This window comes from Marmota flaviventris, chromosome 11 (genome assembly GCF_047511675.1).
Source record: "Marmota flaviventris isolate mMarFla1 chromosome 11, mMarFla1.hap1, whole genome shotgun sequence".
NCBI classification, from domain to species: Eukaryota; Metazoa; Chordata; class Mammalia; order Rodentia; family Sciuridae; genus Marmota; species Marmota flaviventris.
The window spans coordinates 65,606,272-65,620,077 of NC_092508.1; the positions used below are offsets into that span (position 1 = coordinate 65,606,272).

At 35.9% G+C, this 13,806-nt stretch overlaps 1 protein-coding gene across 2 annotated transcripts in view; it reads left to right on the forward strand.

Annotated features, from left to right (window-relative positions):
- The first annotated feature begins 2,155 nt into the window (after nt 1-2,155).
- Ttc21b (tetratricopeptide repeat domain 21B) overlaps nt 2,156-13,806 on the forward strand; it is a 67,907-nt gene continuing 56,256 nt past the window's right edge. The window contains exons 1-5 of one of the 2 annotated variants that reach the window (XM_027946118.2): nt 2,156-2,251; nt 5,693-5,822; nt 5,913-6,023; nt 8,541-8,707; nt 10,800-10,922. In XM_027946118.2, the coding sequence (XP_027801919.2) occupies nt 2,231-2,251; nt 5,693-5,822; nt 5,913-6,023; nt 8,541-8,707; nt 10,800-10,922 (552 nt within the window). In that variant the 5' untranslated portion in view covers nt 2,156-2,230. The remainder of the gene's footprint in view (nt 2,252-5,692; nt 5,823-5,912; nt 6,024-8,540; nt 8,708-10,799; nt 10,923-13,806) is intronic. The other variant, XM_071619116.1, reaches the window with a different exon arrangement.

Below are 13,806 nucleotides of genomic sequence, written 5' to 3' on the forward strand. Positions count from 1 at the left end.
GAAAACATTCCCAAAAGAAGAATAGCTGTCCCATTGGTCTGGAATAAAGGTTCCTTGAAGGGAACAGAAGGCATAAGCATTAATATGACAATCAGGTGAGGCATCTTGGATGTCAGTTCGTAGCCAAACAAAAGAACCAATAAAATATATGTGCTAAGGAATATACTGACTTTTCAGAGAAAAACAGAATTTTCTACAATTGTCTTACATGAGACCTTATCAAGGAACACCATTACTGTGAGTGCCAAAAAGTAGGTTTAATCCAACCAATACTCACGAAGTGCCAGGCATGGTGTTTTATGCTAAATGATTTAACCTTAGAATGAAATTCAGTGAAAGAAATTTTACAAGGTATCCGGATGCAGTCTTCCAGTAGTCTGACTCAGCCCAATTTTAGAATTGAGAGATTTCAGAAAAGTAGGTTGATCATCTATTTCTTTAACCATGATCATTAGACAGTTTCTTCCAGATGAACTATTCCCATGGAACCAAAAGTTTACGGTTCACAATTACACACTTTGTTGAGCATGTTGGCTTGTGGCATTCTCTGCTGCATACACAATGCAGATTAACCCAGTTTTTGAAAATCAGACCAGTAGTTATTACCAGCTGTCTATCATGACAAATGTCTAGCTGGACTATGAATATTGAAAACAAGTCTCATGAAAATTGTATGTGCCCCACTGGATGGAATGTACTTTAAAGGAAAACAAACAAACAAAAAATATTGCTTTGCTTTAAAGCCTGGGTAATATCTACCCTTTCTCCAAAGACTGTTGTTACATAACCTACTGGCAGAAAATACAGTCAATGTTCATAGACTCCCGCGTTAGAGTTCTGTCACTGTGACAAACACCTGACATAAACGACTTAGAAGGAAGTTAGGTAGGCTCAGTTTCAGAAGTTGCAGTCCATGTCAGTTGGCCTTGCTATTTAGGGGGTGTCGCAGCACATGATACCATGATGGGAATATGGTAGAAGAGGCCTGCCCACTTATTGGTGGCCAGGAAGCAACTAAAGAAAGAAGAAGGAGACAGGGTCCCAACATTCTCTTCAAGGGCATTTCCCAATGACCTAACTTCTTTCCACTAGGCCCCAGCTTCTAAGGGTTCTACCACATGCTGGTGACCCAAGTCTCCAACACATGATCCTTTGGGGGCATTCTAGAACCAAACTACAGCAACTCCTTAAATAACTTAAAAATCTCAAAAAGGTAATTACTACCATTACTACTAAAGTAAGATAATTATCACGATGCTAGAAATTTGGAACTCACGAAAATGATTCTACCAAGATTACCTAAATTTCAAACCTTATGCACAATTTTTAAAGTCTCTTCAAGCAGACACAGAAAATCTCTTATCTCATTATATTTCAATTTAACTCTTGAAGGAATTTACCAGTAGCTGACAATTTGCATAGGGATTAATTTTATCCTCAGTTTAAAATCAGCAGTATCATCACACACACACACACACAAACACACACACACACACGTTTACCTCATTTATCCCTATCATTATCAGAGCTAGTAAAAACGTGCCAACTTAATATGCATTCTAATTGTAAGAAACACAGGAGTGCAACAATGCCTGCAAAGATGTAAAGCGGACCAACGAAGCTCATCACATTTCTGTCAGGAATTTGCGATTGCTCTGCGCCACCTTGTGGCCATCGTGCAACCACTACACGTGAAAGTTGACCGTGTTGTCCTGAGCTGGTCAAGCCTGCACCAACCGCATTGCGGAAATCGGCTTCCGCGTAAATGTTCAGAAAAATGGAGTCCTTTGTTGTCAATGAAGGGAGACAGACTAGTCCCTCTCTCTGCTTCTTCCACCATTTTCTTATTCCTTAATTCCATATCCTCAGCCCGCTTACCCGCGCTCCTCCCCGCCCCCCGGCCATTCCCAGTTCGACTTCCTTTTCCAACCCCACCACAAAGTCGCGCTCCTTTTCCTAATCCGGGTCCTCCCGGGTCGCCCTCACAGCCCTCCCTCTGGGTCCCCTCCCACGTCGCTCCGCGCCCCCCGCAATCCCTGCCATAAGGACCGCCCCTCTCCCGCTCGTAGCCAATGGCGGAGTGGCCCCGCCCCGACTCGCCCCGCCCCTCCGCCGCGCCCAGAGTGCGAGCCCGCTGGGGCCTGGGCGGCCCGGACTGAGCCCCTAGCCCTTCGGCGGGGGCTGCGGGGAGCGTACCCTTTGCGTTCGAACTCTCTGCATAGCGGGAGCCATGGACTCGCAGGGGCTGAAGGTGAGCGGAAGGACGGGGGTTGCATTGCGGGATGGCGATGGAGTGGGGGCGTGGACAGCGCTGGGTGGGCTCGGCAAGGCGATTATTACCTGCTGTGCCGCTGCTGCCTGATTGGTAGGTGCCACCAGCCCGACCCCGTAGGCCTGTAGCCTACGCTGCCTGGTGGTCCTGGGGAACCCCGCTTGGGATGTTGAGGTCGGGCCAGCACCCCCCTTCCCCGCCCCCCCGCGCGCGCTGCTTCTGGCAAGTCTTTGGTGTTCTAGTCCCCACCCTGTTCTTAGTGCTTACTTTTACTTGTATATTTTTGCTAGGAAAGTGTGGGTAGCATTTGACCTGCGCCTCCAGGTGCGATTAAGAACTTAGAGCAAACTAGTGTCCGATCACCCATTGGATAGTAAAAAGAGCACGGAAAGTGTACATGAAATCAATGAAAGACATGAAGCTTAAAAACTGGAAGGAGTCTTTACTTTAGGTTGGTGGTTTTTCTATTAATCACCTATTCATCCACTTGGCATATATTTAATGACGGCCAGCTTCAGAAATGATATAAAGCAGAGATGAGGTTTGAAAATTTGAAATTTCCTTTTTGGATGATGAGCTTCTCTATGCATTTGCTCACTCAGTCACTTGTTCAGATAGTATTTATGGACTTGTCTCTGTATGTTCCTTAGAAGTTGGAGCTGGCCACGAGCAGCACAGATTCATAGCTTGTACATTCACAGATTTTATAGTCTAATGCTCCAGGAAAGCCTTAGGTCATTTAACATTATTTATTGAATGCATCCTACTGCTCTGGCAGTATTCTCAGCATGAAGATATTGCAGTAAAACTAAGAAAACTTTGAATCTTGGACCTTTCATTTGAGTAGGAGGAATAAAACTATAAGCAGGGACTCTGTCATGTGTACATTGTAGCTAGAAAGCAGCCATAATTAATACTTAAATGAATAAGCATGGCTTTATTCCAATAAAATTTTATGGACCCTGAAATTTTACTTCATGAAATATATTTCCTTCAACCATTTTAAAACTGAAAACCATTCTTAGCTCACTGGTCATATAAAACAGGCAGATAGCCATACATGGTCCAATTGTAGTATGCAACCTGTGCTACAATATGGAGTGGCTTTTAGCCCTTTCCATCACCACTCCCATCCAAGTACTGTTGATGACTTCTCATCTGTGTTATTGCTGTTCCTCTGACTCGCTTACTCCTGTACTTTCTCAGGAAATCATGAAAGGTAAATAGGAAGGATGTTCTGTATGTGGAGAGGGAGAGATGGATTTGTGCTTAAAGAGTCAGCTCTAAATCCTCCCCAGGAATCTTTCTCTAAATTTTACTCTTACATCCTCCCCTCACTACACCCACAGTTATCAAAGCTGTTTAAAAGCTATCCTGCCTTCCCAAAGCTCCTTTCTTGTACTAATACCCTGTATTTTAGTTAGTCTTTACATTACAGTCTCATCTGAGAACTAAGCTTTTGGAGGGAGCCAGGGAATATGTCTTATTCTTTTTATATTCTCCATACCTAGCCCAGTGCCTGGCAATAGTAGGCAGTTAGTAAGTGTTTGATGAGCTAAAACTACCTGACCTAAACCACAGGAGTGGCAATAAGAATGGAAAATGGTAGATGGACTAGAGAAAGAATTTAATGACTGTTAGAATTAGAGAGACTGGGTAAATGGGAAGGCATGATCATGACTCACAGTTGCTGATTTAAGTGGCAGGTAACATGAAAATGTGAATCTGGAGCTTATATGAGAGGTCTTGGGTGAACACATCATTTTTTTATTTCATCAATATATAGGGTTTGGAGGAACTTATTCTTTATTTCAAAATAGGACTTTTACATTATGAAAAAATTAATGAATTCTCATAGTCACCTGTAAATGTGCTATACTAACAGCATTTTGCAAATGAGCAAACAGAGATGCTATAAAATAGACCAAAGATTTGAAACCAGGTCTTTCCACCTTTAAATCCATGTCCTTTTCATGACACTATGTCACTTCCTTTCAGGAATGTTATAGGTGCTGAACAATACTAAATCTTGGACAAAAGTGAAGTACGATGATTTTGAAAGTGTCCTCAACTGTGGTGATCTAAGAAGTCATGTAGGGCAATGAGACACTGGTGAACGTGTTTTGAGAGTCTGGGGGATGGAGCATGGGTTATACGTTACAGATCCATGGCTAAGAAGGAGAGTAGAGACCAGAAGCCATAGGAGAGAGGAAGCAGAGTAAAAGTCAACATAGAACACTTGTTGAACCATGCTCTAGAGAAGGATGTGGATGTGGCTGTCCAGAAACAAGGCTATGGAACAGAGCTGTTTAGAAATCCTTATGTTTTAATCCCATCAACCAGTGCTTCATCCATACTTCTCACTTCTGCTGAACCCACTGTAGAGTCAGGGGGGTTAGTTATGGGATGGCCCCAGTTGGTTTATGAAGGCAGAGTGATAGTGAAAGTGTGGCTTCCTGCCTCAATTACATCAACAGCCAAACCTTGATATATGATCCTGAGAAAAACGGTGTAAAATAGAGCCATACTTAATCAGAACTCAGTTCCTGAAAGTAGTTTTTTTTATTTTGTAAATCAAAATACATGATTTTGAGAAAAGCTTAGTCATTTCCATTAAAGAACAGTTTGGTTCATTTATTCCTACTGATGATTATTTATTGTAGAACTCATATAAAAACAAGGTAATAATATCCAACAATAACCTGTTCTTTAGAATTCTATACTAACAATAGATTATTTTTTAAAATATTTATTTTTTAGTTGTAATTAGATGCAATACCTCTATTTTATTTATTTATTTATATGTAGTGCCGAGGATCGAACCCAGGGTCCCATAAGTGCTAGGTGAGCACTCTACAGCTGAGCCACAACCCCAGCCCCACAATAGATTATTTTTATTTTTATTTTTTTAAGGAACTTAGAAGGAAAAAATGAAAGATCCTCTAGATAGGGAAGAGGGGTGGGAGGGAAAGGGAGGGAGAAGGGGAATAGCATGGATGGTGGAAGGAAACCCTCATTATACACAATAAATGTATGAAGACGTGGGGGGAAAAAAGATTCCATTAACAATGTTTTAGATTATTCAAGATTGTAGGTTGATATCTACTTCTGCTGCTGTTTTTTTTTTTTTTTTTTTTTCCTTCTTCTTTTACTGTACCAGGGGTTGAATACAGGGCCTCATGTATACTAGGCAAGCACTTTACCACTAAGCTACATCCCCAGTCTTGTATTTTATTTTGAGATTGGTCTCATTAAGTTGCCCAGGCTGACCTTGAATTTTGCAATCCTCTTGCCTCACCTTCCCAAGTAGCTGGGATTACAGAAATATGCTACTGCACTTGGCTTAGATTGATATCTAATTCTTAGAGTATTTCAGAACACCAACATTTCTTTTAACACTTAGTCATTGTTTCATTTTAGACACTGATTAATTACTATTGTCAAGAGAGATACTTCCATCATGTGTTACTTGTTGCCAGTGAAGGAATGAAGAAATATGGCAGTGATCCAGTCTTCAGGTTTTATCATGCCTATGGTACATTAATGGAAGGTATGAACTAATTATTAAACCTGTTCCCTATGTTCTAACTTTTTGATTTGCAGTAAGAATAATTTTTCATATCATAATCTTGATTTTCAGGTAATATACAGGAAGCTCTTCGGGAATTTGAGGCTATTAAGAGTAAACAAGATGTATCACTTTGTTCTCTAATTGCACTGATATATGCCCATAAAATGAGTCCTAATCCAGGTATAGTATTTAAGAGACTGTTCCTTATTCCATTTTGATTTTTCTCATTACCATATTTAATTTTATCACACTGTCTACAGAACTGTTGTCTTATGTTTATCTTCCTGATGAGATTATAAGTTCATCAAGCTCAAGAAACAGGTCTAATACTGCTTTTGTATTCTTTATATCCTCTGGCAGAGATTTCACTACTACATAAGTATTATTTCAGTTAATTTAAAAATAAATTATAAATTATATTAGTAATTGTTAGTATATCAGTAATTGTTATACCAAAGTAAAACAGCTAAGAACATTGTACACATAGGTTGTTCTGCAAGAACCAACTTTACAGCATGTTATATGCAAATGTGTAATAATGTGCAGTTAATCTCTTCTATATATTAAATGTCTTGGAAGTCTTTATATCCCCCACTCCATGGGGGTAAGCTTTTGGAAAACATTTGGTAAATTTTTATCCAGTAGTAGGTTTGGACATAGGAATAGGTTATAAAAGAAAACTTACTTAGAAACCAAAAATCAAATATGTATTTCATTGTCTAAGAATATAGTATAACATAAGGCTGAGGCAGAACAATGTCCAAATTATATGTAATAAGGAAGAAATAGCGTTGTATTCTTCCATATATATCTACTAACAGCTAGCAGGATTGTAATTATAGATCCTGTTTCAAATAACTAGACAGTAATCACATGTTCTAGAATGCTTTCTTAAATCTTAGAATTCTTAAATTTTAGAATTTTTTCATAAGCAAAGGTTTATACCTCCTTCCCTTCATGTATACATGTACAATTTAATAAAAAGTTATTTAAAACTATGTTAAAAAGTAAACTACTATTATGTGCTTACTTAATATACAGGATTGAGCCAAATATACATAGAAGAAAGAAAAGAATTGGGGCTGGGATTGTGGCTCAGCAGTAGAGCACTCACCTAGCACGTGGGAGGCCCTGAGTTCAATCCTCAGCACCACATAAAAATAAATAAATAAAATAAAGATATTTTTTTAAAAAAGAAAAGAATTGTAGTAATTGATTATAACATCAGGTTTATAAGCTACTGAGAGAATAAAATGTAAAAACCACAAACATTAAATTCCAATGTTATTATTAAATAAAATGATAAAAATGAAACACAAGTCCATAATTGAAATTGATGTGTATTAATCTGTTGGAGTAGACAGGGAAAGCTTTGTGAAAGATCAGCAGTTAATCTGATCTTTGGAGGACATGTAGAATTTGAATACAAAGAATAATCCAGACAGGAGAAACAGATGGGCAAAATATAAAATTACTTCAGCACTTGGCTCTTTTGTGGATCCTCTTTCTCTATGCCCTGGTGGGAGTGTTTAGCTAGAGTAAAGATATGTATATGAAGGCTATAAAAATTAAAAAAAAAAAAAAAAAAAAACTAGTACAAACTATTTTCTTCTTAGAATTGAGAGTTTTAATTTAATTTAATTTGTTATTCCCAACAGTATTGATTCTGTTGGGAAATGTGATTTCCAGGAATCTGAAAAGAGAGACATAGATATTAGACTCTAACTCTCCTTTTCACCATAGATGATTGCTAATGTTAAGCTATGTAAATAACAGTACTTATACTACTTTTTCACTGATCAATGACCATAAGCTGGCATGTTTATAAGTTTCAGAATTAAATTTGAAAGTCAGATAATTTATGTATTAATCCCTGATCCTGCCCCTAATAATTGTGTTATTTTGGAATCATTACAAAGTTTTATGTATCTTATTATTAATAAATGTTAGCATATATTGTTTAGTTATTTTGGGAAGGACATAAACTATACAGTGGTAATCACATGTGAATTTTGAGCACCTGAAATGTGGATAGTTTAAGGAATTGAATTTTTTATTTTATATAATTCGACCTAATCTGCTTTTGAAATTTAATTCAATTATGAGAAAACTTAGGATATTTCATTTAGTTATAAAAGAAAAATCTTATATATGGGCTGGGAGAGTAGCTCAGTGGAAAATACTTTGCATAGCAAGCTCAAGACTATGAGTTCAATCCTCAATCCCCAGCAAGGCCCCCATGCCCCACCCCCTACCCCCTGCAAAAAAAAAAACAAAAAAATAAGGTGTGGAACAACTTGAGTGTATGGATCAGCTTTTCTTATGAGTCTTATGAAATCTTATCTACAAATATTTCTGAAGAAAGCTTAACATCTTAATTGAGATGTATTATAAATGTAAAATACACAATAGATTTCGAAGATTTAATTAAAAAGCTCATTAACTAAGATTAACTTTATCAATTATCTAATGATATTTTGGATATATTGGTTGACCTATATTTATTATTAAAACTAGTTTTGCTTATTTATTTTTGCTTCTTTGATAGGACTAGTAGAAAATTTAAATTACATATATGTCTTGTATCTTAGTGCTACTTTAGAGAGAACTAAATTTCCTACCCTGTTAATCATTTGACCTATTATAAACACTTGATCTAGAATTTAAGTTTCACTGAATATTGTCTTCCCTTCACAGATAGAGAAGCTATCCTGGAATCAGATGCTAGAATGAAGGAGCAACGTAAAGGAGCTGGACAGAAAGCTTTGTACCATGCAGGCTTGTTTTTATGGCACCTTGGTCGCCATGATAAGGCGAGAGAATACGTTGACAGAATGATCAAAATTTCAGATGGTAGTAGTGAGGTAGCCATTTTCTTATTTTGAAATAGTAACGTTAAAGAAAGAGTGTGTTATTTATATACTTAGTACTATTTGTTGATTGTTATTGTCCACTCTATCCTCACTTTACAAATAACCATTTAATTTTAATATTTTCTATAGTATAAAATAGGGATCTTATAATATTGCTTGTTTTTATGTTGTTAAGTCTTGAAAAGATCCCTCCCTGGTTCTCTCCTCTTTTTCTTTTCCATTTCCTTCCCACTGTATTCCTTCTTTCCCTTCCCTCCCTCTTTTTTTCTTAGTAAATAGCCCTGGACACAAGATACCATTATTTGTACTGTTAATAATACAAAGACAAAGAAAACTAACTTTCATGAATGAATCATCCAGTAGTGGCATAGAGTGCATATCCAGCTTATGAGAAAAGTTACAAATGATCTGAAAGAATTGTGACTAAAGTGCACAAGAAAATAATAGCTAATATTTATTGTTTGCTTACAATATGCCAGATAATATTTTAAGTTAGGGAGAGATCACATCTGTGTTAGAAGAATGAGAAAGAATATTGAGAGAAATAGCATTTGAGCTAAAAACTAAAAAATGTATATAGTTTCAGCAGGAAAAGATTATAGAAAAGGGAAGTAGTTACTTCCCAGGTAGGAAATAATAGATAAGATATATTGATTCTGGGTACATTGAGACTCTCACATTTCATGGAATCAGGATACATAGATGAAGATGGTACAAGAAAACTTGGAGAGGTGGATTGGGACAGATTGAAGGATCTTGACTCATAGGTACAAGTATATATAATTTGTTAGACATTGAGAGATTCTTGAAGATTTTTAATCATGGGAGTGGTATTAGAGTGTAAATTCACAAGTTTAATAATGGTTTGTAGGATGAACTAACTGGCTTGGGAAAAAACTAGGATGTGAGAGTGGGAAAAAGAAAGCACTTTCTAGCAGAAGTTTTCACGGGACTAAACAAAAAATATTATACAGTGAGTGCATACTTCGGAAGTTTTAAATACCCATGGGACTTGTCAGCTGATAATAGATAGTGAAGAAAAGATAATAGATAGTGAATAAGGTATCACATATATCACACATATCACATAGGTAGGTCTCTGAGGCTTTAAATCTGGATAATTTAGAGACCAGTTAATATGAATAGAAAATTCATTGAGATGAGACATTAGTTTTCAGACATGCTGTATTTCAGGTACTGAAAAAACAAAGATGATGAGCCTTCCAAGAAAGAAAAGTTGAGAAGAGGTTTGGTGCTAGAAATATGGTTGGGAATCACCCACACAAAGATCATAGTTGAAACCATTCAAATAGCAATACTTAACTAGTGAGTAGAGTAGAAGCAGTATTGGTGGATTCTTATCTATATTTTCAGGTAAAATACAGGGAATTAAATATAATCTTAGTGAAAACCTGTAAATTTATGAGTTTATTTTTTAATAGAAGAACATATTTCACCATTTTTTTAAATTTCACTTTAAGAAGAAACAGTTTCAGTATCTTTTTTCCTACCAATGCGTCAACTCACCAACACTAACACGTCTAAAGATAAACACCTTAACTCCTTAACTTTTTAAGTCCTCAGATGATTTATTATTTCATTTGAAGCTCACTGAACTATCACAGAGGTTAAGAAAATAACTGCAGAATGATCTGAATCTGTAACTACGTGAAACAAGACCTATGCTCATTCTACTCCTTTTCTCATTCAAGTTCATTTGGGCTGTTTGTCCAAAAAAGAGGCAACACATTCTTATTTATTAAATGTTAACCAATATGAACAATAATTTACTAGCAAAGCCTCAGAAAAGAATTTTGGTTTTAGCACTAGGGGAATATTTGACAGACTTATGTTGAGCCCATATCAAAAATTAAAATTTGTAGTCTAGTTTCTAAAGCTTTAAACTGATAAGGGTTCAAAAGCAGTTTTGCTCTGGAGAATGTAATTATTCATAACATTATTTGACAGAGTTCTTTATGCTATTAATTACCAAGAATAATAATATTAGGTTTACCTCTTGAAAAATTATTCCTCTCATTTTCAAAAGAAAATAAAAGTGTGATTAGAATTCTTCCTTTCACAGGGGCATGTTTTAAAAGCATGGCTTGATATTACAAGAGGAAAAGAACCTTATGCTAAAAAAGCACTAAGGTATTTTGAAGAGGGATTACAAGATGGAAATGATATTTTTGCTCTCCTGGGTAAGGTGAGTTGGAGTTAAGGTGAATAATTCATGTTTTAAAATTCATTTGTAACATATTTGACATCTGACAAAACTAAGTTATTTTAGAAAATGATACTTTTCATGATACTGTTGTCATTTCTGGCTTGTAGAGGGATCTGCATTTGTGTAGGACACAACTAGAGAAATGGATTCTCTACCAAAGTTCCTGAATCCTGGGTCAGTTTTGTGTTCATTGTGGTTGGATCATGCATTTTTTTCCTTAACATACGCTTCTAGAGTATCTAATATGAGGAAAGCATCATTCTAGTTACTAGGGAAGCCCTGAGCAAAATTAAACCAATTTTTGTAGAGTTTATATTCTACTGGAAGAGATGGACAATAAACATACTAATAAATTATATAGTATTCGATGGCAATAGGTGTGATGGAAAAATAAATAAAATGGGAAGGGGGAGAAGAAGAGTTGGCACATGAACTTGTAATTTCAAGTGAGGTAATCAAACAAAGAGATTTTTTAAGAAAGACTTAGAGGAGATGAGGGTTAAAGCTCTGTGTGCATTTGAGAGAACCTATTGCAAGTAGAGGAGATATCAATTTCTGACGCCTTTAAGGACAGTCAGGGCTTAGCACAGAGACCAGGAGGTCAAAGTAGAATGAGTGAAGGGAGAAGTGAAGGCTGGAGGAAGGTTATGTGAGTGTGGAGTCAGAAGATATAGAGGTGATGAGGAGATTCTGTAAGGCCTTGGGCTTTTACTCTGAATTAGGTGGCCAGTGGAAGGTTTTGATCAGAGTACTAACATGATCTGCCTTACATTTTGAGGAATGAATAATTGAAAGTCAAAAATCACTGGGTGGAATATTTATGTTGGATCTTTTTTTGAGCCCTCACTGATGACTTCTAAATACCTTACTTTTTAAAAAATTTTTGATTCATCAAAATGAAATTAAATTTAGGTATTAGGGAAACTGTTAGGTAAGCAAGAATTTGGAGTAAGAAAGATAAAGAGAAGATTATTTTCTTGTAATGTCCTTAATAACTGCCAATTTCTGTGGCTAATGAATTTATTCAGATTTTTACTACAAGTATAAATAGTACTCAGTATGATTGAATTCAAGTTTTGTCTAATTGAACTGCTGTAGAAATTGGACATTTAGCAAGTTTATAAAAACTTCATTCTTCTTCCTCTCTAAACAGAAAAACTAGTTGATAAACTCCTTTCATTGGGATATTTCAGTTGTTAATACAACTAAGGAGGGATTTACCTTTTTCTTACAGTACTCAAGTTATGTTTAAATTCTTTTTTGGAATGACCCTGGTTTAGTTTGTTTTGTGCTCTGATGATGGAACATCTGAGACTGGGTAATTTATAAAGAATAGACATTTATATATGATAATCCTGATGGCTGAAAAGTCCAAGATCAAGGCTCCAAATAGTTTGTTGTCTGTTAAGGGCCTTATTTCTGCTCCCAAGATGGTGCCGTGAATATTATATCTTCTAGAGGTGAGAAATGCTGTACTTCACATGGCAGAAGAGCAGAAGAGATTGAACCCATTGCCACAGGCCCTTCTTATATGCCTTAAGTTTTCATGATCTACACACATCCAATTAAGCCCCACCTCCCAACACTGTTACATTGGGGATTGAGTTTCAATGTGAATTTTGGAGGGGACAAAAACATTCCAACCATAAGTAGATCCATTCCATATGTTTCAGTTAATTCAGCAGAGCACTGAATTGGTCCAATCCCAGCTAGGAATAATGTCATTCATATGCACAGCAAATTTAGTTTAAGATGCTACTTTTGCATTTGTATGAGAAGTGATGGTGTAAAGAAGAAGATTATATGTGAGCACACAAAGTCTTTATGGCATAATTTTGTTACCTTGCTGTTCCAGTTTTTTTAGAGAGATTTCAAGGGCAAATGTAAATTTAAAAAATTATCAACACTAATCTCTTTTCCTGTCAATTATATAGAAACTAATTTATTTTGATATACTGATTTCTTTGGATGGTTTTTAGACTTTGTTTTAATTTATATGGGAGTATAATCTCAATCTTATTTCAGGTATATATTGCAGTTCCTCTTTGAGACTGATAGCTCATTTTTAACTGATACACAAGAACTAAATTTGTTCCTAAAGGAAATCCAGTTGCAAAAAACAAAAAAAAAAAAAAAAAAGGAAAATTCTGATATATAATAAATGTGTATCATTATATTTTTCTGAAGATACTAATTCATGCATGTTGTAAAAAATTTTCATAAATATAGTAATATCTGAATAATCACATTAAATGACTACCTAAAATCTTACTAAATAGATATGCTAAAATTTAACTACTCCTCTATGGATATTTTGTGTTGTTTTTATTTTTGTAATTATAAGTGCATAGTTCTGCATCTAAGGGCTTCTTGTGATCTTCTCCAATTATTTCCTATGATAAGTTTTAAAATAAAAATAAGGTAAAGGCAGTTATTTGGATCTAATTTTGCTTATTCTTTAAAATCATATCTTCTTTAACCTGAGAGTAATTTTTTAAGAAGATACAGCAGAGTATGGTGGTTTATGCCTGTAATCCCAGCAGCTTGGGAGGCTGAGTCAGGAGGATCAAGAGTTCAAAGGCAGCCTCAGCGGAAGCAGGGGCTAAACAACTCAGTGAGACTCTGTCTCTAAATAAAATATAAAATAGGGTTGGGGATGTGGCTCAGTAGCTAAATGCCCCACCCCCCAAAAAATACAAAAGCCCAAGTTTAGATGCTTTTTAAAAATATCATGGAGATATTTTATTCTAAAAAGGAAATTTTCCTATTGTAAATAGAAATATTCCTTATTTTATGGTGTTCCTAAGAATATTTTTAGAAGTTTATTATCTTTTAATTGTATTGTACTGGTATTTGCTAATAT